Source organism: Dendrobates tinctorius, unplaced genomic scaffold, assembly GCF_039654945.1.
Source record: "Dendrobates tinctorius isolate UK_male_01 unplaced genomic scaffold, ASM3965494v1 ptg000090l, whole genome shotgun sequence".
NCBI classification, from domain to species: domain Eukaryota; kingdom Metazoa; phylum Chordata; class Amphibia; order Anura; family Dendrobatidae; genus Dendrobates; species Dendrobates tinctorius.
In genome coordinates, this window is record NW_027361758.1 from 7,888,689 (window position 1) to 7,914,316 (window position 25,628).

The 25,628-nt window shown below is 43.3% G+C and overlaps 1 protein-coding gene across 1 annotated transcript in view; it reads left to right on the forward strand.

Moving 5' to 3' along the window:
• HIP1R (huntingtin interacting protein 1 related) overlaps positions 1–25,628 on the forward strand; it is a 209,194-nt gene that overhangs the window by 157,436 nt on the left and 26,130 nt on the right. The window contains exons 15-17 of the mRNA XM_073586048.1: positions 354–442; positions 12,644–12,760; positions 25,003–25,104. Of these exons, the coding sequence (XP_073442149.1) occupies positions 354–442; positions 12,644–12,760; positions 25,003–25,104 (308 nt within the window). The remainder of the gene's footprint in view (positions 1–353; positions 443–12,643; positions 12,761–25,002; positions 25,105–25,628) is intronic.

The window sequence follows — 25,628 nt, forward strand, 5'->3', positions numbered from 1 at the left end:
GAGAGTTTTCAAATGCCAGTAATGAGAAATGTTACCCACTAGCTTAGAATAAAACATAAATGCAAAGCAGATGTTTCTACAATTTTTTTTTTACTCACTTATATAGCGCCATTAATTCCACAGCGCTTTACAAACATTATCAACAAACACTGTCTCCATTGGGGCTCACAATCTAGATTCCCTATCAGTATATCCTTGGAGCGTGGGAGGAAACTCACGCAAACATGGGGAGAACATACAAACTCCTTGCAGATGTTGTCCTTGGTGGGATGGATTGTTTTGCTGTGGTAAAGCTATTGCGATTCTGAGACCATTCGCACTTCTCTACAATTTTTCCCTTTTTTTGCTTTCAGAAAAAGTTCAGGCAACCGAAGCGAGATACAATAAATTGAAAGAAAAACACAATGAGCTCATCAATGTTCATGCGGGACTTCTGAGAAAGGTATCTGAATGTAATATTGTACAACCTGCTAGCTTCACAATAAAGTGTTCATTTATTTTGGCAGATATGCTTGCATGTTGCTATAGGCTTCAAATAAATCAGATACCGTATTTTTCGGACTAGAAGACGCACTTTTTTCCTCCAAAAATTTGGAGGAAATGTGGGGGGGTGTCTTAGTCTGGATGTACCTGCTGTGGTTGTAGATGAGGAGGACAAGCATTTCACAGCAAGCAGGAGCCAGCTGCTGCGGCTAACTCTGTGCCTACTGCTAAAGAGAAATGAATATTCACTGCTCTCCATGTTCTTCCCACCTCTGTGCACTGAAGTCGGTGCCGAGAGGTGGGAGGGACAATGGACATGGGGAGCAATGAATATTAATTTCTCTTTAGCAGCGGTCACACAACTGCAGCCGCCTGTTCCTGCTGCAGCTGGGCAACCAAGTGTGACGCTTACTAAAGAGAATGGGTGTGAGGAGCAGTGAATTTTCATTGATCTTTAATAGTGAGCACAGCAGCCGCAACAGTTGGCTCCTGCAGCAGCTGAGTGCTCATGTGTGACTCTTATTAAAGAAATGAATAGTCACTGCTCTCCACGCCCATGGGAGTGGAGAGCAGTGAATATTCATTCTCTTTAGTAGTAGGCACACATGATCGCCCGACGGCTGCAGCTAACACACTGACCACTATTAACCCCTTACCTACAATTGACGTAATATTCCGTCCATGTGACCATGGACCTAATTACCATGGACGGAATATTACGTCATCGCGATCAGCGGCGCCCACGTGGTGAGCGCCGCTGATCGCGGCCGAGTGTCAGCTAATTATCATAGCTGACACCCGGCACAATGTGTCAGGGGCGGTCACGGACCGCCCCCGACACGTTAACCCCTTGCACACCGCGATCAAACGCGATCGCGGTGTACCGGGGGTTAAAGGGAAGCATCGGCAGGGAGGGGGCTCCCTCCGTGCTTCCCTGAGCCCCCCACGGCAGCGCAATGTGCAGCGCTGCTACGGGGGACTCCCTTCCTCCAGGCCCCCGAATCCAAGATGGCGTCGGGGGCCTGAGGAAGCTGGCTTCCTCAGTGCCTGCAAAGCGCAGGCATGAGGAAGTCTGCAGCAGTGCCTGTGACAGATCGCTGATCTGTCACAGTGATCTGTGATGTGACAGATCAGCGATCTGTCACAGGACAGTGATGTCCCACCTGGGACAAGGTAATAAAGTAAAAAAAAAAAAGTGTTAAAAATAATTTAAAAAAAATCGCTAAATAAATTAGTTAAAAAAAAAAAAAATATTCCCCAATAAATCCATTTTTTGAAAATAAAAAAAAAACAAAACAATAAAAGTACACATATTTGGTATCGCCGCGTCCGTAATGACCTGCCCTATAAAACTGTCCCATTAGTTAACCCCTTTAGCGAACCCCTTAAAAAATAAAAATAAAAAACGAAGCAAAAAATAATGATTTATTATCATACCACCGAACAAAAAGTGCAATAACGCGTGATCAAAAAGACGCATATAAATATCCATGGTACCGCTGAAAACGTCATCTTGTCCCGCAAAAAACGAGCCACCATACAGCATCATCCGCAAAAAAATAAAAAAGTTATAGCTCGCAGAATAAAGCGATACAAAAATAATTATTTTTTATATAAAATTGTTTTCATTGCAAAAAACCGACAAAACATAAAAAAACGACCTAAATGAGGTATCGCTGTAACCGTACTGACCCGAAGAATAAAAACGCGTTATCAATTTTACCGCACGCGGAACGGTGTAAACGCACCCCCCAAAAGAAATTCATGAAAAGCTGGTTTTTGTTCATTCTGCATCCCAAAAATCGGAATAAAAAGCGATCAAAAAATGTCACGTGCCCGAAAATGGTACCAATAAAAACGACAACTCGTCCCGCAAAAAATAAGACCTCACATGACTCGGTGGGTCAAAATATGGAAAAATTATAGCTCACAATATGTGGTGATGCAAAAACTATTTTTACAATAAAAAGCGTCTTTTAGCGTGCGACAGCTGCCAAACATAAAAACCGCCATAAATCGTAAATCAAACCCCCCGTTATCACCCCCTTAGTTAGAGAAAAATAATAAAACTAAAAGAAAATGTATTTATTTCCATTTTCCCGCTAGGGTTAGGGTTAGGGTAGGGTTAGGGCTAGGGTTAGGGCTAGGGCTAGGGTTAGGGTTAGGGATAGGGCTCAGATTAGGGTTAGGGGTGTGTTGAGGTTAGGGTTGGAGTTATAATTGGGGGTTTCCACTGTTTGGGCACATCAGGTGCTCTCCAAAGGCAACATGGCGTCTGATCTCAATTCCAGCCAATTCTGCGTTGAAAAAGTCAAATGGTGCTCCTTCCCTTCCAAGCTCTGCCATGTGCCCAAACAGTGTTTTACCCCCACATGTAGGGTATCAGCCTACTCAGGACAAATTACAAAACAACTTTTGGGGTCCAATTTCTCCTGTTACCCTTAGGAAAATAAAAAATTGGGGGCAAAAATATAATTTTGCGGAAAAAAATGTTTTTTTTTATTTTCACGCCCAGGAGTTATAAACTTCTGTGAAGCACTTGGGGGTTCAAAGTGCTCTCCACACATCTAGATAAGCTCCGTGGGGGGTCTAGTTTCCAAAATGGGGTCACTTGTGGGGAGTTTCAATAGTTTAGGTACATCAGGGGCTCTCCAAACGCACATGACACCCGCATACCAATCCATCAAAGTCTGCATTCCAAAACATCACTACTTCCCTTCCGAGCCCCGACGTGTGCCCATACAGTAGTTTTCTCCCACATATGAGATATCAGCTTACTCAGGACAAATTGGACAACAACTTTTGGGGTCCAATTTCTCCTGTTACCCTTGGGAAAATAAAAAAAATGGGGACTAAAAGATGATGTTTGTTGAAAAAATACGATATTTTTATTTTCACGCCCGGTCGTTATAAACTTCTGTGAAGCACTGGGGGGTTCAAAGTGCTCACCACACATCTAGATAAGTTCATTAGGGGGTCTAGTTTCCAAAATGGGGTCACTTGTGGGGGGTTTCCACTGTTTAGGTACATCAGGGGCTCTCCAAACGCAACATGACACCCGCAGACCATTCCATCAAAGTCTGCATTCCAAAACGTCACTACTTCCCTTCCGAGCCCCGACGTGTGCCCATACAGTAGTTTTCTCCCACATATGAGGTATCAGCGTACTCAGGACAAATTGGACAACAACTTTTGGAGTCCAATTTCTCCTGTTACCCTTGGGAAAATAAAAAAATGGGGACTAAAAGATCATGTTTGTGGAAAAAATACGATTTTTTTATTTTCACGCCCGGACGTTATAAACTTCAGTGAAGCACTGGGGGGTTCAAAGTGCTCACCACACATCTAGATAAGTTCCTTGGGGGGTCTAGTTTCCAAAATGGTGTCATTTGTGGGGGGTTTCTACTGTTTTGGTACATCAGGGGCTTTCCTAATGCGACATGGTGTCCGATCTCAATTCCAGCCAAAAACGTCAAATGGCGCTGCTTCCCTTCCGAGCTCTGCCATACGCCCAAATAGTGGTTTACACCCACATGTGGGGTATCAGCGTACTCAGGATAAATTGCACAATATCTTTTAGGGTCCTGTTACTTTTGGAAAAATAAGAATTGAGGGTGAAAAGATCATTTTTGTGGAAAAAATATGATTTTTTAATTGTACTGCTGTACGTTATAAACTTCTGTGAAGCCCTTGGGGGTTCAAAGTTCTCACCACACATCTAGATAAGTTCCTTGGGGGGTCTAGATTCCAAAATGGTGTCATTTGTGGGGGGTTTCCACTGTTTTGGTACATCAGGGGTTTTCCAATCGCGACATGGTGTCCGATCTCAATTCTAGCCAAAAACGTCAAATGGCGCTGCTTCCCTTCCGAGCTCTGCTATGCGCCCAAATAGTCATTTACACCCACATATGGGGTATCAGCGTACTCAGGACAAATTGCACAATAACTTTTAGGGTCCTGTTACCCTTGGAAAAATAAAAATTGTGGGTGAAAAGATCATTTTTGTGGAAAAAATATGATTTTTTAATTGTACCGCTGTACGTTATAAACTTCTGTGAAGCCCTTGTGGGTTCAAAGTTCTCACCACATATCTAGATAAGTTCCTTGGGGGGTCTAGTTTCCAAAATGGGGTCACTTGGGGGGGTTTCCACTGTTTAGGTACATCAGGGGCTCGCCAAACGTGACATGGCGTCCGATCTGAATTCCAGCCAATTTTGCATTGAAAAAGTCAAACGGCGCTCCTTCCATTCTGAGCTCTGCCATGCGCCGAAACAGTGGTTCCCCCCCACATATCAGGTATCAGCGTAGTCAGGACAAATTGCACAATAACTTTTGCAGTCCAATTTCTCCTGTTACCCTTGGTAAAATAAAGAAAATTGAACCTGAAGTATTTTTTTTGTGAAAAAAAGTTAAATGTTCATTTTTTTTTTTAATATTCAAAAAATTCCTGTGACGCACCTAAAGGGTTAATAAACTTCTTGAATGTGGTTTTAAGCACCTTGAGGGGTGCAGTTTTTAGAATGGTGTCACTTTTGGGTATTTTCTATCATATAGACCCCTCAAAGTGGCTTCAAATGTGAAGTGGTCCCTAAAAATAAAATGGTGTTGCAAAAATGAGAAATCGCTGGTCAATTTTTAACCCTTATAACTTCCTAGCAAAAAAAAATTTTGGTTGCAAAATTGTGCTGATGTAAAGTAAACATGTGGGAAATGTTATGTATTAAGTTTTTTGTGTGCCGTATCGCTGTGATTTAAGGGCATAAAAATTCAAAGTTGGAAAATTGCGAAATTTTCAAAATTTTCGCCAAATTTCCGTTTTTTTCACAAATAAACGCAAGTTATTTGAATGCAATTTTACCACTAACATGAAGTACAATATGTCACGAGAAAACAATGTCAGAATCACCAGGATCCATGAAAGCGTTCCAGAGTTATGACCTCATAAAGGTACAGTGGTCAGAATTGTAAAAATTGGCCCGGTAGTTAACGTGCAAACCACCCTTGGTAGTGAAGGGGTTAAAGAGAAATGAATATTCACTACTCTACACTCCCATAGTCCCGGGTGTGGGGAGCAGTAAGTATTCCTGCAGCTGTCCTCAGCTTGTAAGCAGCTCATAATGTCACTTCCATGCGCTGCTTACAACCTGAAATCAGCTGCTGACATCAGTACAAGATGCTGCAAGGGAGAAGAGGGAAGGCAAGTAGAACAGTTTGTTTTTCTCATATAGGCCATGCGTACCAGAATTGGGGGCATTAGTACAGAATTGTCTTACTGTCTGGAAAAATATGATAATTCTTTTAATTTTAAGCAATTAACATTTGTAGATGTATTTTTCACATCTGCTTTTAATAAAATGCTGCAACTTGGTATTTTCTACGGCGGTAACTTAAAGAAAATCTGGCTGCTGAGAGCCCGATTCCAGCGATGTCACTCACTGGGCTTTTTTTTTTGTTTGTTTCAGTACAATCAGTGTTTTATCAGCAGGAAATTATCAGCAGAGGACTAGGTGTCATATGTCTCCTGGTCCAACCACGTACCCACCACTGATTAACAGCTTTCGCTCAATATTCAATGTACACAAAAAGCTGCAATCAGTGGTATGGGTGGGTGTTAAGACTCAACATTCTGAGCTCTGTATTAGAGAAAGCTCTGATTCTGTTACAACCGCTACACCCAGTAAATTGATGCATTGCTGGAATCGCGGTCTCTGCCCCATACATTATGTTGCTGTCAGATTACATAGCAAAGGCCATATTAAAGATTCATTTTTAAAATTAGGAACACTTTTCAACTGTTGCACTTTATTCACACCAGTATTTTTTACCTGTATTTATGACCTGTATTTTAGTTTAAGACCAGGAATGTTTCCAAAACACCAAACAGGTGTCAATCTTTCAGTGATAGATTTTTTTTTTTTTTTTTTCCTCCGTAAATTCTGCTCCTGGTTTTGTACACAAACACTGATGCAAAATACTGAATGAGGCGTCATGCTCTTCTCCTGAAGTCTCCCAATGTCCTAATGTGCTTAGGCCAGTTTCACGATTTGCTGAAAAGTTTGCAGACAGAAGCCACATATGTTCAGATTTCATTGCGGGTTTGCCCCTTTTCCATTAAAAAGCATTGAATAGGGTGCATTTTATAGGGTGCATTTAAAATCCACACAAGAATGACTGACTATACTGAGAACTCTGCTATTAGAAGTGGAAAGGAAGAACAAAGACGAAAGAATCTAATTAATAAAAATATTGGAGAAAGAGAAACCAATCACAAACTAAAATGTTTCTATACTAATGCACAAAGCATGGGCAACAAACAAGGAGAATTGGAACTACTAACACAGGAAAAGAAATATGATGTAATTGGAATCACTGAAACTTGGTGGGACAATACACATGATTGGAATACAAGACTAGAAGGATACAACTTATTTGCAAGAAACACTTGATAAACGAGGAGGGGGTGTCGCATTGTATGTTCGAAACGCGTATATCTGCACAGAGATTGAAGCTTCAGAGACTGGGAGTTCTGTGGAAACTGTTTGGGTAAGAATACAAGGACAGAACAATGGAAAGGACACCATTGTAGGCATTTACTACAGGCCGCCTGTGCAAGCCGAAGATATAGATGAACTCTTTATGCATCAGATGGCCAAGTTCTCCAAAAAATATGACATAGTTGTCATGGGAGATTTCAACTATCCAGACATTTGTTGGGAATCTCTCTCAGGCAAAACTAACAGGTCAAGGAAATTCTTATCCTCTCTTGCTGACAACTTTATCTTCCAAAAGGTAGGGGAGAAAACAAGGGGAACTGCTACCTTGGATCTAATCCTTATAAACAGGGAGGAAATGGTTGAGGAGGTAAAAGTGGCTGGGACCCTAGGAGGTAGCGACCATGCTATTTTAGAATTTTGGATAACTAGAGGTGGAAGACCTGTGAAGACTCAGACGTCAAGGTTAGATTTCAGAAAGGCAGATTTTAAGGGATTCAGAAAGAGAATTGGAGGGATCCAATGGCTGGATATCCTTAAAGACAAAAATGTCCAGGAAGGATGGGAAATCTTGAAAAATGAAATTCTCAAAGCACAGTTGTTAACAATTCCGAAAAGAGGGAAGAATAGGAAGCATTTAAGGAAACCAGGATGGATGAACACAGAACTTAAGCACATGCTAAAAAGGAAGAAAAAAATGTTTATAAAATGGAAAGAGGGAGGCATATCTAAAGAAGAATATAATGCTGTCTGCAGAACCTGCAGGGCACAAATCAGATTAGCTAAAGCTGAAAATGAACTGAGGCTTGCAAGAGATGTCAAAAGCAATAATAAAGGATTTTGGGGATATGTCAAAAGTAAAAGAAAAGTCAAAGATGCTATAGGATTTTTACAGGATGAAAATGATGAAATGGTAAGACAGGATGTTGAGAAGGCTGAACTTTTAAATTCCTATTTTGCATCTGTTTTCTCTCAGAAAGGAAATGCAACATCAACTGTTATTCACTGTCCTATTAAGGGTATAGAAGAATCCAGGATATCTATAAACAGAAAGATAGTGAGGAAACACTTAGCTAACCTAAATGAATTCAAGTCTCCAGGTCCAGATGAATTACACCCCAGAGTACTGAAGGAGATAGCAGAAGAAATTTTTGAACCCCTCTCCATAATCTTTGAAAATTCTTGGAGAACAGGAGAAGTGCCAGAAGACTGGAGAAGAGCAAATGTTGTTCCTATCTTCAAAAAGGGGAAGAAGGTGGACCCAGGCAACTATAGGCCGGTGAGTCTGACTTCTATACCAGGAAAGATCTTTGAACAAATTATTAAACAACATGTATGTCAATACCTGGATAAGAATGAAGTGATTAAACAGAGTCAGCATGGGTTTCTAACTAATAAGTCATGTCAGACTAACTTAATTTCCTTCTATGACGGTATCACTGATTGGGTGGATCAAGGAAATGCTGTAGATATAGTATATCTTGACTTCAGCAAAGCATTTGACAAAGTCTCTCATACAATCCTTATTGAAAAAATGACTAAGTATGGAATGGACAAGGCAACTGTTAGGTGGATTCATAACTGGCTTAGTGATCGGACCCAAAGAGTGGTCGTAAATGGCTGCACATCCAGTTGGAAGAATGTCTCAAGTGGGGTACCACAGGGCTCTGTCCTGGGCCCTGTATTGTTCAACATCTTTATCAACGATTTAGATGAAGGAATTGAGGGTAAACTGATTAAATTTGCTGATGACACAAAGCTAGGAGGGATAGCTAATACTAGAGAAGAGAGAGAGAGGATTCAAAAAGATTTAAATAAACTGGAGAAGTGGGCAGCAACTAACAGAATGGTTTTTAACAGGGAGAAATGCAAAGTACTACATCTGGGCAATAAAAATGAAAAAACATATACAGAATGGGAGGAATAGGGCTAAGCAATAGCACATGTGAAAAAGATTTGGGTATACTAATAGATCACAGACTGAATATGAGTCAACAGTGTGATGCAGCAGCAAAAAAGGCAAATGCAATTCTAGGATGTATTAACAGAAGCATACAGTCTAGATCACGTGAAGTCATTATTTCCCTCTACTCCTCTTTGGTCAGACCTCATCTGGAATATTGTGTCCAGTTTTGGGCACCACATTTTAAAAAAGACATCAACAAACTGGAGCAAGTTCAGAAAAGAGCGACCAGAATGGTGACCGGTCTGCAAACCCTGTCTTATGAGGAAAGGTTGCAGGATTTGGGAATGTTTAGTTTGCAAAAGAGAAGACTGAGAGGAGACTTAATAGCTGTCTACAAATATCTAAAGGGCTGTCACATTGTAGAAGGATCAACTTTATTCTCATTTGCACAAGGAAAGACTAGAAGCAATGGGATGAAACTGAATGGGAAGAGACACAGATTAGATATTAGAAAAAACTTTTTGACAGAGTGATCAATGAGTGGAACAGGCTGCCACGAGAAGTGGTGAGTTCTCCTTCAATGGAAGTCTTCAAACAGAGGCTGGACAGACATCTGACTGGGATGATTTAGCGAATCCTGCTTTGAGCAGGGGGTTGGACCAGATGGCCCAGGAGGTCCCTTCCAACTCTACGATTCTATGATTCTATGATTTGAAATCTCTGGTTTTTGGGTTTTTTTTTTTTTTTAGAAGGTGGATGAAATTTTGAAATACCCATTAATTTGTATTGCACTGTAAATTGCTGCAGATTTGTGGTGCTGAATCCGCGCCTAAAACCTTTAACAAGTCGGCGATATCTTGTGTTTACAAGATATAGTTTATTGGAAACTTTTTATTCCTCCTTTCTCCACCGTGCCATGCCAAACTGTAGAGATTGTGGGAGGGATCGACATGACCAAGCATTTTGTACTATAGCCAGAAGAAAAATATTGCTCTTGTTCAGTGCAGTTATGGTAATCTGTCTTGGCCTTCTGAGAAGTGTGGAGAAATCAGAGTAGAAGAAAAAAGGCAAAGAGCAAGAATAGTCCGGTCTCTGGGCTGCTGTTATAGATCCATCTGCAGAATCTGTGTTTCTGTCCATATACAGTCATATGTAAAAGTTTGGGCACCCCTTATTAATGTTAACCTTTTTTCTTTATAACAATTTTGGTTTTTGCAACAGCTATTTCAGTTTTATATATCTAATAACTGATGGACTCAGTTATATTTCTGGATTCAAATGAGGTTTATTGTACTAACAGAAAATGTGCAATCTGCATTTAAACAAAATTTGACCGGTGCAAAAGTATGGGCACCCTTATCATTTTCTTGATTTGAACACTCCTAACTACTTTTTACTGACTTCCTGAAGCACTAAATTGGTTTTGTAACCTCATTGAGCTTTGAACTTCATAGCCAGGTGTATCAAATCATGAGAAAAGGTATTTAAAGTGGCCACTTGCAAGTAGTTCTCCTATTTGATTCTCCTATGAAGAGTGACATCATGGGCTCCTCAAAACAACTCTCAAATGATCTGAAAACAAAGATTATTCAACATAGCTTTTCAGAGGAAGGATACAAGAAGTTGTCTCAGAGATTTAACCTGTCAGTTTCCACTGTGAGGAACATAGTAAGGAAATGGAAGAACACAGGTACAGTTCTTGTTAAGCCCAGAAGTGGCAGGCCAAGAAAAATATCAGAAAGGCAGAGAAGAAGAATGGTGAGAACAGTCAAGGACAATCCACAGACCACCTCCAAAGACCTGCAGCATCATCTTGCTGCAGATGGTGTCACTGTGCATCGGTCAACAATACAGCGCATGCATAACGCCTTTTTGTATGACCAAACAACTCAATCTTTGTTTCATCAGTCCACAGGACCTTCTTCCAAAATGTAACTGGCTTGTCCAAATGTGCTTTTGCATACCTCAGGCGACTCTGTTTGTGGCGTGCTTGCAGAAACGGCTTCTTTCGCATCACTCTCCCATACAGCTTCTTCTTGTGCAAAGTGCGCTGTATTGTTGACCAATGCACAGTGACACCATCTGCAGCAAGATGATGCTGCAGGTCTTTGGAGGTGGTCTGTGGATTGTCCTTGACTGTTCTCACCATTCTTCTTCTCTGCCTTTCTGATATTTTTCTTGGCCTGCCACTTGTGGGCTTAACAAGAACTGTACCTGTGTTCTTCCATTTCCTTACTATGTTCCTCACAGTGGAAACTGACAGGTTAAATCTCTGAGACAACTTTTTGTATCCTTCCCCTGAAAAGCTATGTTGAATAATCTTTGTTTTCAGATCATTTGAGAGTTGTTTTGAGGAGCCCATGATGCCACTCTTCATATGAGAATCAAATAGGAGAACTACTTGCAAGTGGCCACTTTAAATACCTTTTCTCATGATTTGATACACCTGGCTATGAAGATCAAAGCTCAATGAGGTTACAAAACCAATTTAGTGCATCAGGAAGTCAGTAAAAAGTAGTTAGGAGTGTTCAAATCAAGAAAATGATAAGGGTGCCCATACTTTTGCACCGGTGAAATTTTGTTTAAATGCAGATTGCACATTTTCTGTTAGTACAATAAACCTCATTTGAATCCAGAAATATAACTGAGTCCATCAGTTATTAGATATATGAAACTGTAATACCTGTTGCAAAAACCAAAATTGTTATAAAGAAAAAAGGTTAACATTAATAGGGGTGCCCAAACTTTTACATATGACTGTATATCCTCCAGTGCAACCATTAATGGATAGACAAGCTCCAAGCTGTTGTAAAGAAAGTTCTGATTGAGGAATCGTTTACTTGGAGCTTCTGCAGGTTTATAAAAGTTTGTAAAGCTATCATTTACCAAGATATGGAGAGGAGAAGCCAACCTCGCGTGCTTTCACCTGATGTCCTTGCCGTGGTTGCAGGGCTGTGGAGTCGGAGTCGGTGCTCATTTTGGTGGAGTCGGAGTCGGTATAAAATGGACCGACTCCGACTCCTAAAATATATAATAAATTGGGTACAGTAATTCAATGCAGGATGTGCTGAATATTTTTTCATAGGAATTTGGGAAAGTTATGAAATGTCCTATAAATGGCTGTTATATTCCTGATCTAAGGCTACATTCACACACAGCGTTTTTCCTGTGTTTTTTGAGGATATGTTTTTCAGCTGCAAAAGCTGATCATCTTTTTAAAAAACTGCATCACCTGAAAGGTTTTTGAGCTCATAGATAATGTTTTCAATAGCAAAAGCAGATTAGAAATCAGCTCTATCTATCCATTTATCCATATCTGTCTATCCATATCGTATCTGTACCAAAAAGAATGAAAACCGGGTAGTACACCAATATATATTCTGTTCTATATAAATATCTTGATTATTGGATCATAAAAATGATTAAATGTCTGAGGTTCACATTGTACTACAATAAATTTTTCACTTAAATATAAGCAATATGTGTGGGAGTTGGAGTCGGAGTCGGTGTAAGGGAAATTGAGGAGTCGGAGTCGCAGGTTTGGCTTACCGACTCCACAGCCCTGCGTGGTTGACCAGCATTTTACAATACTATAGAAGCTAAAGGCGACTCAGAGAAAGCAACAGATTTCGAGCTCCGAATGGTTCCGACGTCACTCCACGATCTGCGTAGGGGAGGGTGCTAGAGTTATTGGTGACAACAGATCTAACGATGGCAATATATTAGATTGAACTTGGCTATGTCATCTTTCTTTTTTATACAGAACGCTGACACTGCCAAACAGCTTACCGTTTCACAGCAGAACCAAGAGGAAGTGGCACGTATCAAGGAACAGCTGGAGTTTCAGATGGATCAAGTGAAGCGCGAGTCGGAAATAAAGGTTAATTGAAACATTTGAATTTTTAAACACTTTAGGCGCCATCTTTCTGACAAATATGCTAAATAGTATTCATTGCAAGCTCATACTCTGCATCTGAATGTGTGACTGTGTAAACTGTGTGACGTGACTGCGCATCACTTTGCTTTTATACAAACCCTCTGGGCAGTGTTTTTATTAGACGTTTATCTGGAAATGTTTTATTTTCTTGCTTTCCCAGAGATAAATGATGTGGCCAATATACAGTAATACAAGAAAACGATGTAAGGCCAAACTACTATGAATATAGCACAATAATAAATGCACAGAATTAATTACCAGATTAATACATTTATAGCACAACCAAAAATACTAATATACTATATTTAATTTATACTTAAGCTATGTACTAAATGTGTTTTACTAATGGTCACAATTATGTATTTAACTATAAGGGAAGCTTTATATCATAAAAGTTACATGATAGAATATGTTCTGTGCTGTCATTATTGAGGATGGTCTTTAACCCCTTTCTGACCTTTGATGTACTATTCTGTCCATGTGCCCTGGGCCCCTATGACTATGGACGGAATAGGACGTCATACGCGATCAGCCGAGCTTATGGGGGGAGCGCGGCTGATCGCAGCCGGGTGTCAGCTGATTCTTCCTGCTGACATCTGGCACTAAGTGCCAGGAGCGGTCACGGCTCGCTCCCAGCACTTTAACCCCCGGAACACTGCGATCAAACATGATCGCAGTGTTCCGGGAGCAGGCAGAGGGGGCTGTCAGCTGTGACAAGCCCCTCTGTCTTTGAATCGGAGACCCTGCGGCATGATGCAGGGTCTGATCGCTCCCATGGCAACCCAATGTAGTCATGATGACATCCGGATTACCAAAGCTCAGACTTCCTGTCATGCGCAGTGCATGTAAGGAAGTCTCTGAGGTTAGTGACAAATCCCTGCAGCGCTGACAGCTTACATGACGTGCAGATCTGCATGCCATATAAGCGATCAGGCTGAATAAAATGAGTGTTCCATAGTGGAACACAGTGTAAAACATAGAATGAAATGAAAAAAAAATTAAATAATTGTAAAAATATTTTAAAAAATAATAAAGAATATTTATTCCATCAATAAATCAATATTTGAATAAAAAAAACTAAACAAAAGTACACATTTGGTATCGCCGTGTCCGTAACAACCCGACCTATAAAACTGTCCCACTAGTTAACCCCTTTAGTGAACACCATTAAAAAAACCAAGGCAAAAAACAATACTTTATCATCATACCACCGAACAAAAAGTGGAATAACACGCGATAAGACAGATATAAATAAACATTGTACCGCTGAAAACATCATCTTATCCTGCAAAAAACAAGCCGCTATATAGCTCCATCACTGGAAAAATAAGTTATAGCTCTCAGAATAATGCGATGCAAAAATAATTATTTTTTCTATAAAATAGATTTCATTGTGTAAAAGCGCCAAAACTTAAAAAAATGATATAAATGAGGTATCGCTGTCGTCGTACTGACCCGAAGAATATAACTGCCTTATCAATTTTACCACGCGCGTAACGGTGTAAACGCCCCCGAAAAGAAATTCTTGAATATCTGTTTTTTGTTCATTCTACCTCACAAAAGTCGGAATAAAAAGCGATCAAAAATGGTCATGTGACAGAAAATCGTATCAATAAAAATGTCAACTCGTCGCGCAAAAACAAGTCCTCACATGACTCTATGGGCCAAAATATGGAAAAATTATAGCTCTCAAAATGTGGTGATGCAAAAACTATTTTTGCAATAAATAGCGTCTTTTCTCTATCGCCTCATTGGGGGACACAGAGACCATGGGTGTATGCTGCTGCCACTAGGAGGCTGACACTATGCAAATAAGAAAGTTAGCTCCTCCCCCGCAGTATACACCTCACCGACAGGAAGTAAGATATCCAGTTTAGCTTAGTGTCAGTAGGAGGTGGACACGGGTCTTTCATAGACCCATATCTACCTCAGTGTGCGTCGTTTCTTTTCAGTTCTTTCGGAGGGATACAGAGTGAATAGTCACATCTGTAGTCCCACAAGAGACTGTGAGTACGGCGTGTACTGCCACCCCGTATCCTCACAGCTCTCCGAAGCAGGACCAACAGCCTTCTCAGGCGGCCGCCAGCATGGGTTCTTGTCAGCGATCCAGATGGTCCTCGTCTCCCGTCTCCCACCCACTCGCCTACCAGAGCCTGTTGGTTTGGATGAGGCGCGGACATACTTCTACAAGGACGTTCAAGGTACCTTTTTTCCAACAGGTTTTCCATGGAACGGTCCGAGGACAGGGTAAGTATAGGGCCCCAGTCGCATCCTCCATCAGCAGCTTCAGACATCCTTCAGGAGCGGTCGCCGTGGCGGGGCTGCGAGGCCTCCGCGACCGTCCCTCGCTTCCAGACTGCCGCCGCATGTGCCCCACAGCCCGTTTTTCTTTATCTCGGCCAGGCTTCAGACAGCAGCGTTCGGGCTGCGATACCTCCGCGCCACCCCTTGCTGACAGGCGGCCGCCGCACTTAATTTAGGCCCCGGCTTCAGTTTGGGCCTAGTCCAGCGTCGCGGCCACGCCCCCGCCTTCATTCTCAGGCGGTTTTTCTTCCCGCCCGTTCTAAGCCCGCCCACCGCCTCCCCTCCTGCTCCCAGGCGCCCTGAGGCGGCGATCAGCCCACCATTGTCAGCGGGCAGTGTTGGGCCTAGTCCAGCGTCGCAGCCACGCCCCCTCTTTCATTCTCAGGCGGCTTTTCCTCCCGCCCGTTCTAAGCCCGCCCACCGCCTCCCCTCCTGCTCCCAGGCGCCCTGAGGCGGCGATCAGCCCACCATTGTCAGCGGGCAGAGTCATGTTCAGCGTCGGCGGTTAGCTCCGCCCATCCTATCAGGAAAAGCGCGCTTCCTTCTCGTGCTTCTCATGCGGCCGCCATTTTCTCTCCTGTCAGCTGGACACTGCACTCTGCTGCGACCCTGCAAATCCAGACGAGCTGTGCAGCACAGGACAACAGACCGTGAGTAGTTCTGCTTCGGCAGACTGACACCCTCCTCCCTGTCCCCCAATCTTCCGGCATTCCTTCAGTGACTGTCCCTCATTATGTGTACCACTAAGGCCTGTTTCACACTTCCGTTTTTGTGTCCGCCAAACGGATCCGTTTCCGTTTTTTTGACGGAAACTGATGCAAACGGATCCGTTTTTTTAAAAACGGATCCGTTTTTTTGACGGATCCGCGGTAACCGTAATGGAAGTCTATGGGACAAAAAAAACGGATCCTGCAAAAAATGGCGGATCCGTTTTTTTACGGAAAACAACGGATTTTGACGGATTTGAAAAAACGGAAGTGTGAAACAGGCCTTAGCCTGATCATGCTCGCCCCCCTGCTCCCACGGGCACTTTAGTTCAAGTTCTTTGCATGTTCTTCTGCAAACGCAAACTTCGCTCAGGTCAGTCCACTCCCCAGTCAGTGGCGGTTCTTGATAAGTTGCCCCTGGATACTTCTTCAGTATCCACTAGGTTGCAAGAGGCTCCATCTGAGCCAGGCAAGTTCTCCGGCCGGAATCCTCCCCTTGTCCCATCTCGCCACATAGTCCGTCCCAGCAGTCTTCTTCCCGTGCCTCCTCACCTGAGTCAGGCGAAGCGTTCTCGGACGCGCCATCCGAAGAGATTTTAGAGCTGGATTCGGACCATGACGCGGACATGAAGGTTACGGTTCAGAACCTCATTGCAGCGTTTAACCACTCCTTCGAAATCACAGACTCCCCTGCGAAATCCTCAGATCAGGAGGTTTCGTTCAGACGGGCACTCTGAGTTTGGCAAGCGTCTTACCAGGGAAAGAGTAAATCCGACCAGGAACTTTCAATGAGGGAAGCGCCTCGGCGTACGGTATCCATTTTCTCAAGAGCTCACCGACCACGTCGGCTTCCCCCGCTGTTGACGCTCCCGTGTCCAGACTATCTGACAACACGGTCCCCCCGATTTCAGTTGTGGCGTCTCTGAAAGATTCTAACGACAGGATCATAGAATCTTTAGCAAAGTCAGCATTCGAAGCGGCTGCGACGGTGCTAAGTCCTGCCTTCGCTTCCACTTGGGTAGCAAAGGCCATAGCTACCTGGGCGGAGAATATCCGCCAGGGCATTCTGCATAGGGCCCAACCAGAGCGATTGGCCGAGCTAGCCAACTAGATCTCCCATGCAGGGGATTATTTGGTCTCAGCCTCCTTGGATGCCGCGTCTTGCGCAGCTCAAGCTTCTAGCAACGTTGTTGCAATCCGGCGTATAATTTGGCTCAAGGCTTGGCAGGCGGATTTGTCTTCAGAAAAGTCCCTTACCAATCTGCCTTTTCAGGGATCGCATCTTTTCGGATCCCAGCTGGTCCAGATTATTAAAGACGCCACTGGAGGTACAAGCTCTCTTCTCCCTCAGTCCAAGCCTCGTAGACCTCCTCCAAGGCGTCAGTTTAGCTTTCGGTCTTTCCACCGCTTCGCGACGGCAGAAGCCTTGTCCAACCAACAAAGCCGCAAGCACGCCAGGATAGGAATAAGGTCTCCTTTAAGCCCACTCCCTCCTGGCGGTCTCACTCCTCTCAGGGCAGATCCTCCAGATCCAGAACTGGACGGTCCACATCAGCATGACTATCACGACACCTGCCTTAGTTCCGGGTTTTTTTGCATCCATCGCCTCCCTCCTCAGTTCCGGGGTGATCGTCCCCGTTCTCGAGTCAGAACGTTTCACAGGGTTTTAGTCAAGCCTGTTTGTGGTTAAAAAAAAAAAAAAAAAAAAAAAAAAAAGAGGCGGCGCAGTCCGGACCATCCTGGACCTCAAGTTACTGAACAGGAGGGTCCGCCTACGACATTTCAGGATGGAGTCTCTTCGTTCAGTAATCGCTTCCATAGAAGCGCCGGAATTCATGGGCTCAATAGACATTCAACATGCCTATCTGCATGTGCCCATCCTTTTTGGGCATCAGAAATTCCTGCACTTCGTGTTTCACCAGGACCTCTACCAGTTTGTCGCCCTGCCGTTCGGTCTCACCACCGCACTCAGAGTATTTCCAAGGATCATGGCGGCGTTGATCGCCTTGTTGAGGATCAGAGGTCTGGTCCTCTTTCCGTACCTCGACGACATTCTAATCAAAGTTCCGTTTGTTCACCAGACTCGCAAGGTCTACCCTCTACACCCTGTCCAATTTAGGGTGGCTTGTCGACTAACGATGTCCTGCTTGTTCCGACACTACGTCTTGTGTTTCTAGGCCTATTATTCGACACCCATCGATCCGGGGTTTTTCTTCCACTAGAGAAAATGATCTCTCTGCGGCGAGATGTACGGTCACTGCAGAGCACACGGATTCCATCTTTCCGGTCAGCCATGAAGGTCTTGGGAAAGATGGTGGCAACGGCCGAAGCGGTTCCCTTTACCCATTTCTCTCAAGACTGCTTCAACAAGCCATCCTGTCTCGGTAGAACAGGTCTGTCCTTTCCCTGGATCGGCCAATTCACCTTTCGCCCTGTGTCAAACAATCCCTCAATTGGTGGCTGACGTCACCTCTCTCTTTCTCTGGGCAGGTCATTGTGACAACGGACGCCAGTCCTTTGGGCAGGGGTGCAGTGTTTCGCAATCACGCTGTTTAGCGTCGGTGGTCGACTCAATACACAAGTCTGTCTATCAATGTCCTCAAGATACGGACGATTTATCTGTCTCTCGTTCTCTGGGAAATGCTCAGGGGTCTGCACTCCGTATTCAGACAAACTATGCCACAGCGGGGGCATATGTCAATCTCCAAGGGGGGACACGAAATTCCTCAGCTCTAGCGGAAGTGCCCAAGATTGTTCACTGGGCAGAGATATCAGTCCCAGTGATTCTGCGGTGCACATTCCCGGCGTGCACAACTGGGCCGCCGTTTTTCTCGGCCGCGAGGTCTCGCAGCGGGAGAATGGTCCTTACATCCGGACGTCTTTCATCAGCTTTCCCGTCATTTGGGGACTCCGGAGGTAGATCGCCTAAACAGCAAAGTCCCACAGTTCGTATCCAGGGCCCGAGATTCTCTTGCAGCGGGCGCAGATGCTCTGACCATTCCCTGGTCTCAGTTCGAGCTCCCTTACCTTTTCCCTCCCCTTCCTCTTCTTCCCAAGTTGTTGAAGAAAATCAAGGCGGTAGGGGTTCCAGTCCTCGTCATCGCTCCGGATTGGCCCAGAAGTTTTTGGTTCACAGACGTCAACCTGCTCGCGGACGCCCCCTCGAAGCTTCCAGACAGAGCAGATCTGCTTTCTCAGGGTCCGATTTGCCACCCTAATTCTCAGCCGCTCTATTTAACGGCATGGCTGTTGAGGCCGCGGTTCTGAAACGGTCTGGTTCTTCGGATCGGGTTTTTCACACCATGATCCGGGCTAGGAAGCCTTCGTATTCCAAAATTTATTATCGTTCGGGGACGGCTTATTTCACTTGGTGCGAGGCCAATAACATTCCGCCCATGTCCTTTTTCATTCCCTTCTGTCCTGGCGTTCCTCCAGACAGGCCTTGATGCAGGCTTTGCCCTCAGCTTTTTGAAAGGTCAAGTTTCGGCGTTTTCCATTCTGTTCCTGAAGACATAGGCCTCCCATCCGCAGGTCAAGACCTTCCTTCAGTGGTGGCTCATGCGGCACCTCCATACCGCGTTCCTGTGGATCCATGGGATCTTAATCTGGTTCTCGAGGTTCTGCAAGGTCCACCTTTCCAACCTCTCAGGGAAGTTTCTCTATCCCTTCTCTTCTGGAAGGTAGCATTCCTGGTGGCCATCACCTCCATTCGGCGCGTGTCGGAATTGGCGGCCCTTTCTTGTCGCTCCCCTTTCTTGGTACCCCACTAGGTTAAGGTGGTCCTGCGGCCTCCGCCCTCTTTCCTTCCTAAGGTGGTGTCCACTTTCCACCTGTATGAGGATATTGTTCTCCTGTCCTTTTGTCCGGGTCCAACTCATCCTCTTGAACGTTACTTGAACAAGCTAGACCTGGTCAGTGTGATGAAAGTCAACCTTGTTAGGACGACTCCCTTGCGGAAGACAGACTCCCTCTTCGTCATTCCAGATGACGCGCGGAAAGGTCAGCCGGCCTTCAAGGCTACTATTGCTCGCTGGATCAGATCGGCAATTTTGGAAGCCTACCAGGTCAAGCATCGAGTGGTCCCTCCTGGAATTAGAGCTCACTCTACCCGGGCAGTGTGTGCCTCCTAGGCGGTGCATCACACAGCTTCTGCTCGGCAGCTTTGCAAAGCTGCAACCTGGTCATCTCTTCACACGTGTGTGAAATTTTCCAGGGTCCACACCTATGCTTCGGCGGATGCCAGCCTAGGAAAAAGGATCCTGCAGGCAGCGGTGGTGAGTCCGCTGGCCTGATTGATATTTGTTTTCCCTCCCCAGGGACTGCTTTGGGACGTCCCATGGTCTCTGTGTCCCCCAATGAGGCGATAGAGAAAACAGGATTTTTGGGTTGCTTACCGTAAAATCTTTCTCGGAGCCTTCATTGGGGGACACAGCACCCTCCCATGTTTTACAACTCCTGCTATTTGCTATGTGTCTTATGGTTACAGTTGAGTTGTCTGTTTATTCTCTATTCTGTTGTTTCTCCTACTGCTTTCTCACTAACTGGATATCTTACTTCCTGTCGGTGAGGTGTATACTGCGGGGGAGGAGCTAACTTTCTTATTTGCATAGTGTCAGCCTCCTAGTGGCAGCAGCATACACCCATGGTCTCTGTGTCCCCCAATGAAGGCTCCGAGAAACAGATTTTACGGTAAGCAACCCAAAAATCCTGTTTTAGTGTATGACAGCTGCCAAACATAAAAACCCGCTATAAATAGTAAATCAAACCCCCCATTTATCACCCCCTTAGGGGAAAATAATAAAATAAAATGTTTTTATTTCCATTTTCCAAGTTAGGGTTGGGGCTAAAGTTAGGGTTCGGGGTTTGGGCCAAAGTTGGGGTTGCAATTAGGGTTATGGGTGTGTTGGTGTTAGGGTTGGAGTTAGAAATTGGGAGGGTTTCCACTGTTTAGGCACATCAGGGGCTCTCCAAATGCGACATGGCGTCCAATCTTAATTCCAGCCAATTTTGCGTTGAAAAAGTAAAACAGTTCTCCTTCCCTTACGAACTCTGCCATGAGCCCAAACAGTGGTATACCCCCACATAAGGGGTATTGGCATACTCAGGACAAATTGCACAAAAACTTTTGGGGTCCAATTTCTCCTGTTACCCTTGGGAAAATAAAAATAAAATTGGGGGCAAAAAGATCATTTTTACGGCTCTACATTATAAACTTCTGTGAAGCACTTGGGGATTCAAAATGCTCACCCCACATCTAGATAAGTTCCTTAATGGGTCTCTTTTCCAAAATGGTGTCACTTATGGGGGGTTTTCACTGTTTAGGCACATCAGGGCTCTCCAAACACGACATGGCGTCCGATCTCCATTCCAGCCAATTTTGCATTGAAAAGTCAATCTGCGCTCCTTCCCTTCCGAGCTCTGCCATGGGCCCAAACAGTGGTTTACCTGCATATATGGGATATCGACGTACTCTGGACAAATTGTACAACAACTTTTGGAGTCCAATTTCTCCTGTTAACCTTGGTAAAATAAAACAAATTGGATCTGAAGTAATTTTTTTGTGAAAAATAAGTTAAATGTTCTTTTTTTTTTTTTTTTTTTTAATCATTCCAAAAATTCCTATAAAGCACCTGAAGGGTTAATAAACTTTCAGGGGTGCAGTTTTTAGAATGGTGTCACTTTTGGGTATTTTCTATCATATAGACTCCTCAAACTGACTTCAAATGTGATGTGTTCTCTAAAAAAAAATGGTGGTGTAAAAATGAGAAATCGCTGGTCAACTTATAACTTCCTAGCAAAATAAAATTTTGGTTCCACAATTGTGCTGATGTAAAGTAGACATTTGGGAAATGTTATTTATTAACTATTTTGTGTGCCATATCTCTGTGATTTAAGGGCGTGAAAATTAAAAATTTTCACCAAATTTCCATTTTTTTTCACAAATAAACGCAAGTCATCTCAAAGAAATTTTACCACTATCATTAAGTACAATATGTCACGAGAAAACATTGTGAGAATTACCGGGGTGCATGGAAGTGTTCCAGAGTTATTACCGCATAAAGTGACAGTGGCCTGGGTCGTTAACATGCAAACCTCCCTTGGGGGTAAAGGGGTTAAAGGGTATCTGTCACCAGTTTTTTCGAATATGAGTTGCCGACACCGCCGTCACGGGCTTATCTACAGCCGGAGCCGCGACGGGCAGTAATGAAGAGGACGGCGTGGTATGAAATGGGAGGGACCGGACCGCGACTCCCTCTGGACCCGAACCGGATCCGGAACGACCCTGGGTGAGTATAATCTAACTCCTTTTTCTTATCTTTCAGGTTACATTGGGGGCTTATCTACAGCTTTACAGAATGCTGTACATAAGCCCCTGATGGCGCTGGCCGCAGCTCATATTCGAAAAAAGGGGTGACAGATTCCCTTTAAAGGGAATTTACCAGGTTTCATTAATGCCTCCCTACATCTCGAAACGGGTAGCTGGATATGCAGTGTTTTGTTTTTTTTTTTTTTGTTTTTTTATGTTATTTTTAAGGTTACAGTAAGCCTATGTGCTCATGTTGAGTAAATGGATGCAGAAATTTTTTCTCCATTTCTGCATCTCTTGGCAGGAAATCTCAGCTGCAAAAATGCACATTTTTGCCCTGATGTGAGTGAGGTCAATGTTGAAAAACGCACAGTGAACTAGCATGCTGCATATTATTTTATGCATCAAATCTGCAAGTCAAAAAATACTCCGTGTGCATGACGCTTCAGGTTTCTCTTTCACTTTGCTGGCATCCGGTTTTGCTAGCAAATCTGCATGGTAAAAACGCACCAAATCCGCAATGTGTGCACAAGCCCTAAAGCTCCAGATACAAAGTTCCAGTTCTGGTTTTGTTATACTGTTGTGCCCTGCGCCTCATTACCCTGATGAAGCCCGTAAGGGTGAAACATGTTGGGGAGACTCTCTATTTTTTTTTTTTTTTTATAGCGCCTTGTTTGTCGGGTCATTAAAGAGTACAAAATGATATACAATCCCTGATGGCTAGACAATAGACGGCAGTCCTTTTGCACTGTGCCAGTTATACAATGCCATACACCTATGTAGCTGTAAATGGGTAGAATTATTCATATGCGTATTACAATTGAATGACTCAACATAGCAGTCTGAAATGTGACTGCTTGGCATACATTTAAAAATGGGTAGGACCAATAAGGAACAGTGTAATTTCAATGTGCTCTTTAACATATGATTTGCACTACTCGTGTGTTTAATTCAACTATTAAGTTATGTTTTATTTTCAATTTTTTACTCGTGTGTTTAATTCAACTATTAAGTTATGTTTTATTTTCAATTTTTTAACTTGGGATTTTTCGGACTTATGCTATTAAATTTAACACCTGTGGCTTCATGGGATGGAATTGCTGGAGGGTTTGGTTGTGCCAATTGTTTAATAGCCTGTTTACACTAGCAGACGGCAGTAAACTATTCACACTGAGAGGTCTGCAGTAGGTCATTCAGTGCTCATAGGCTGCCATGGTTCTCAGCAGTGTCCTGTTTATGCAGGGAGATGGACCACCAAGAATGATGATCTTTTGCACTGCACATAAGATAATTTTACCTGTTGAATGAGTGTTTTTCAGTGTTATTGGGTGATTGGCAGCCTGTTTACACTGAACGATTATCGTGAAACAAGAGTTCTTAATAACTCTCATTCCCAGTGATCTTTCAGTGTAAATGCAGCTTAAGGCACACCTGTTTCTACAATCCACCCAAGCTTCCACTCCTACAAGTATACAAATGGCATACACGTAACTACTGGACCCGGCAGAGCCTAACCATGTATAAGATTAAATTATATGTCTGGTATCTAATCGTATGCTACAAATAAAAGTATGGAATAGTGTAGTAGACTGCATTATTCCATATAACTGTATCATGGAAATAAATGTACTTGCAACATTTACCTTTTTTTAAAGTGGATGTTGAAACCAGTGTATGGCGTCCATAGGAGGCAAATGTTTAACATATGCGGCATGGTGAATACTGTGAACAGAGGCCATTTCGTCTTGAAGGGTTATTCACCCAAAAAATCAAGTTAAGGGACAACTTACTGATTGTTAGAGGATTGGCAACTGTGACCCCCAGCAAACCTGAGAACAGGCCGAGCTTGCACAACTCTGCTCCATCCAGGACGAGACTCTCAGAATCTCTAGGGGGCCCAGCGGTCGGATCCCCAGTGATAAGCAAGTTATCCATCCAATCCTATGGATCATTTGGGGACACTTTAAAGAGCTAGGTTTATTCTCCTATTGTTTACAATGACCATATCATACATTAACCAAAAACAAATATGTTCACACTCTCCTATACTAATCTTCTATAATATCAGGTGTTTAGCTGTGGAGCAGGTTGGCGACATAGTTCAGACACCAGCTGGAAAAAGCTGCACCAAATTTTTGAAGTGTGTTTTGACACTTTTTGATCCCACAGTTAGTTTACAGAAAGTTCTCAGAGTAATGCATATGATTTTTAAAGAGGACCTGTCAGCAGGTTAAAGTGGCCAATTTTTGCTATATGGGCGTATAAATGTGTGTGTTAACTTCATGTGTGTGTTTTCCACATTAAAACAAGGAAATGGGGAAGTGGGTATCCTCATGGATGACGGCCATTTCAGTATATATACATCGAGAGAGATCTCACCGCTTCCCTGCGGATTCCGTTGTTTTTACTCGTTAAATCTGTCACACGATTCCTGAGACATGGGCCTTTTTATTCAGTACCTGGACCCGTTGAAGTGTCGGTGAGACATGAAACTGCTGTCGTCCATGAGCATACTCGCTTCCCCCTTTCCATGTTTTAAGTGTTTGAATAAAGAAGAATTTTACATGTGTGTGCTACCTGCATCCTTTCTGCACCTTTTTATTCAATGCGAATTTGTATCTTGTGGAATTGACACTATTTACAGTAACTCCACTATTCCTGCATCTTGCCATGTTATTTACAAATCTATTAGTTTACGTGGCACAAAATATTTGAAAGCTACATAACTTTTAATTACGTTATTAATCCATAACCATAAAACCCCTTTAAATGCAAGAGTTAATGGATGTATGACAAGACCGCTCAAACTGTTTTGATTTTTTTTTTCCGTATCATTTCTCCTTTTATTACAATATGAATACTTTTAGTTGGAAGATCACACGTTTCAGATTGAACAGTTAAAAACAGAAGTAGAGTCCAAAAAAGAAGAATTGACTCGGCTGCAACAGTCTTTAGCCAATACTGAGCAGGTACGTAGTCAGGTAATCAGTGTAATGAGTCCTAATGTTGCTTACAATGCAGTTTCAAAGCCAGTGTGTTAGATCTGACTCCTCCGTCATGGGGCTCTGGTAACAGCCATTGGTCTGATTTAATTAAGGAGTTGTTACCTTACTGCCATCTTGCCACAGATGAGAAAATAGGGGTGTTTTTTTTTTGTTTTGTTTTTTATAGGCCTGGAGACCTTTAAATGATTATCTCTCCGTCACATAATTGGTACAGTTTTGGGGGATGTAAAGTGGTTGTCCGCATTCTGCAGTCACCATGTGTTAAAAATAATTGAATTCGTCAAATCTACTTCCCTGGGTTCTGCGCTCTGATTCTGCTGCTGCCCCAATGGTTCTTTACTAGTGCTCAAATGTGTTATCGGAGCATCTTGGGTGTACTCGAGTAATATGTTCGAGTCCCTGCGGCTGCATGTTAGATAGGCAGCAGCAACACGATTGCCTAACATCTGCAAACCATGTAGCCATAGGGACTCGAACATATTACTCAA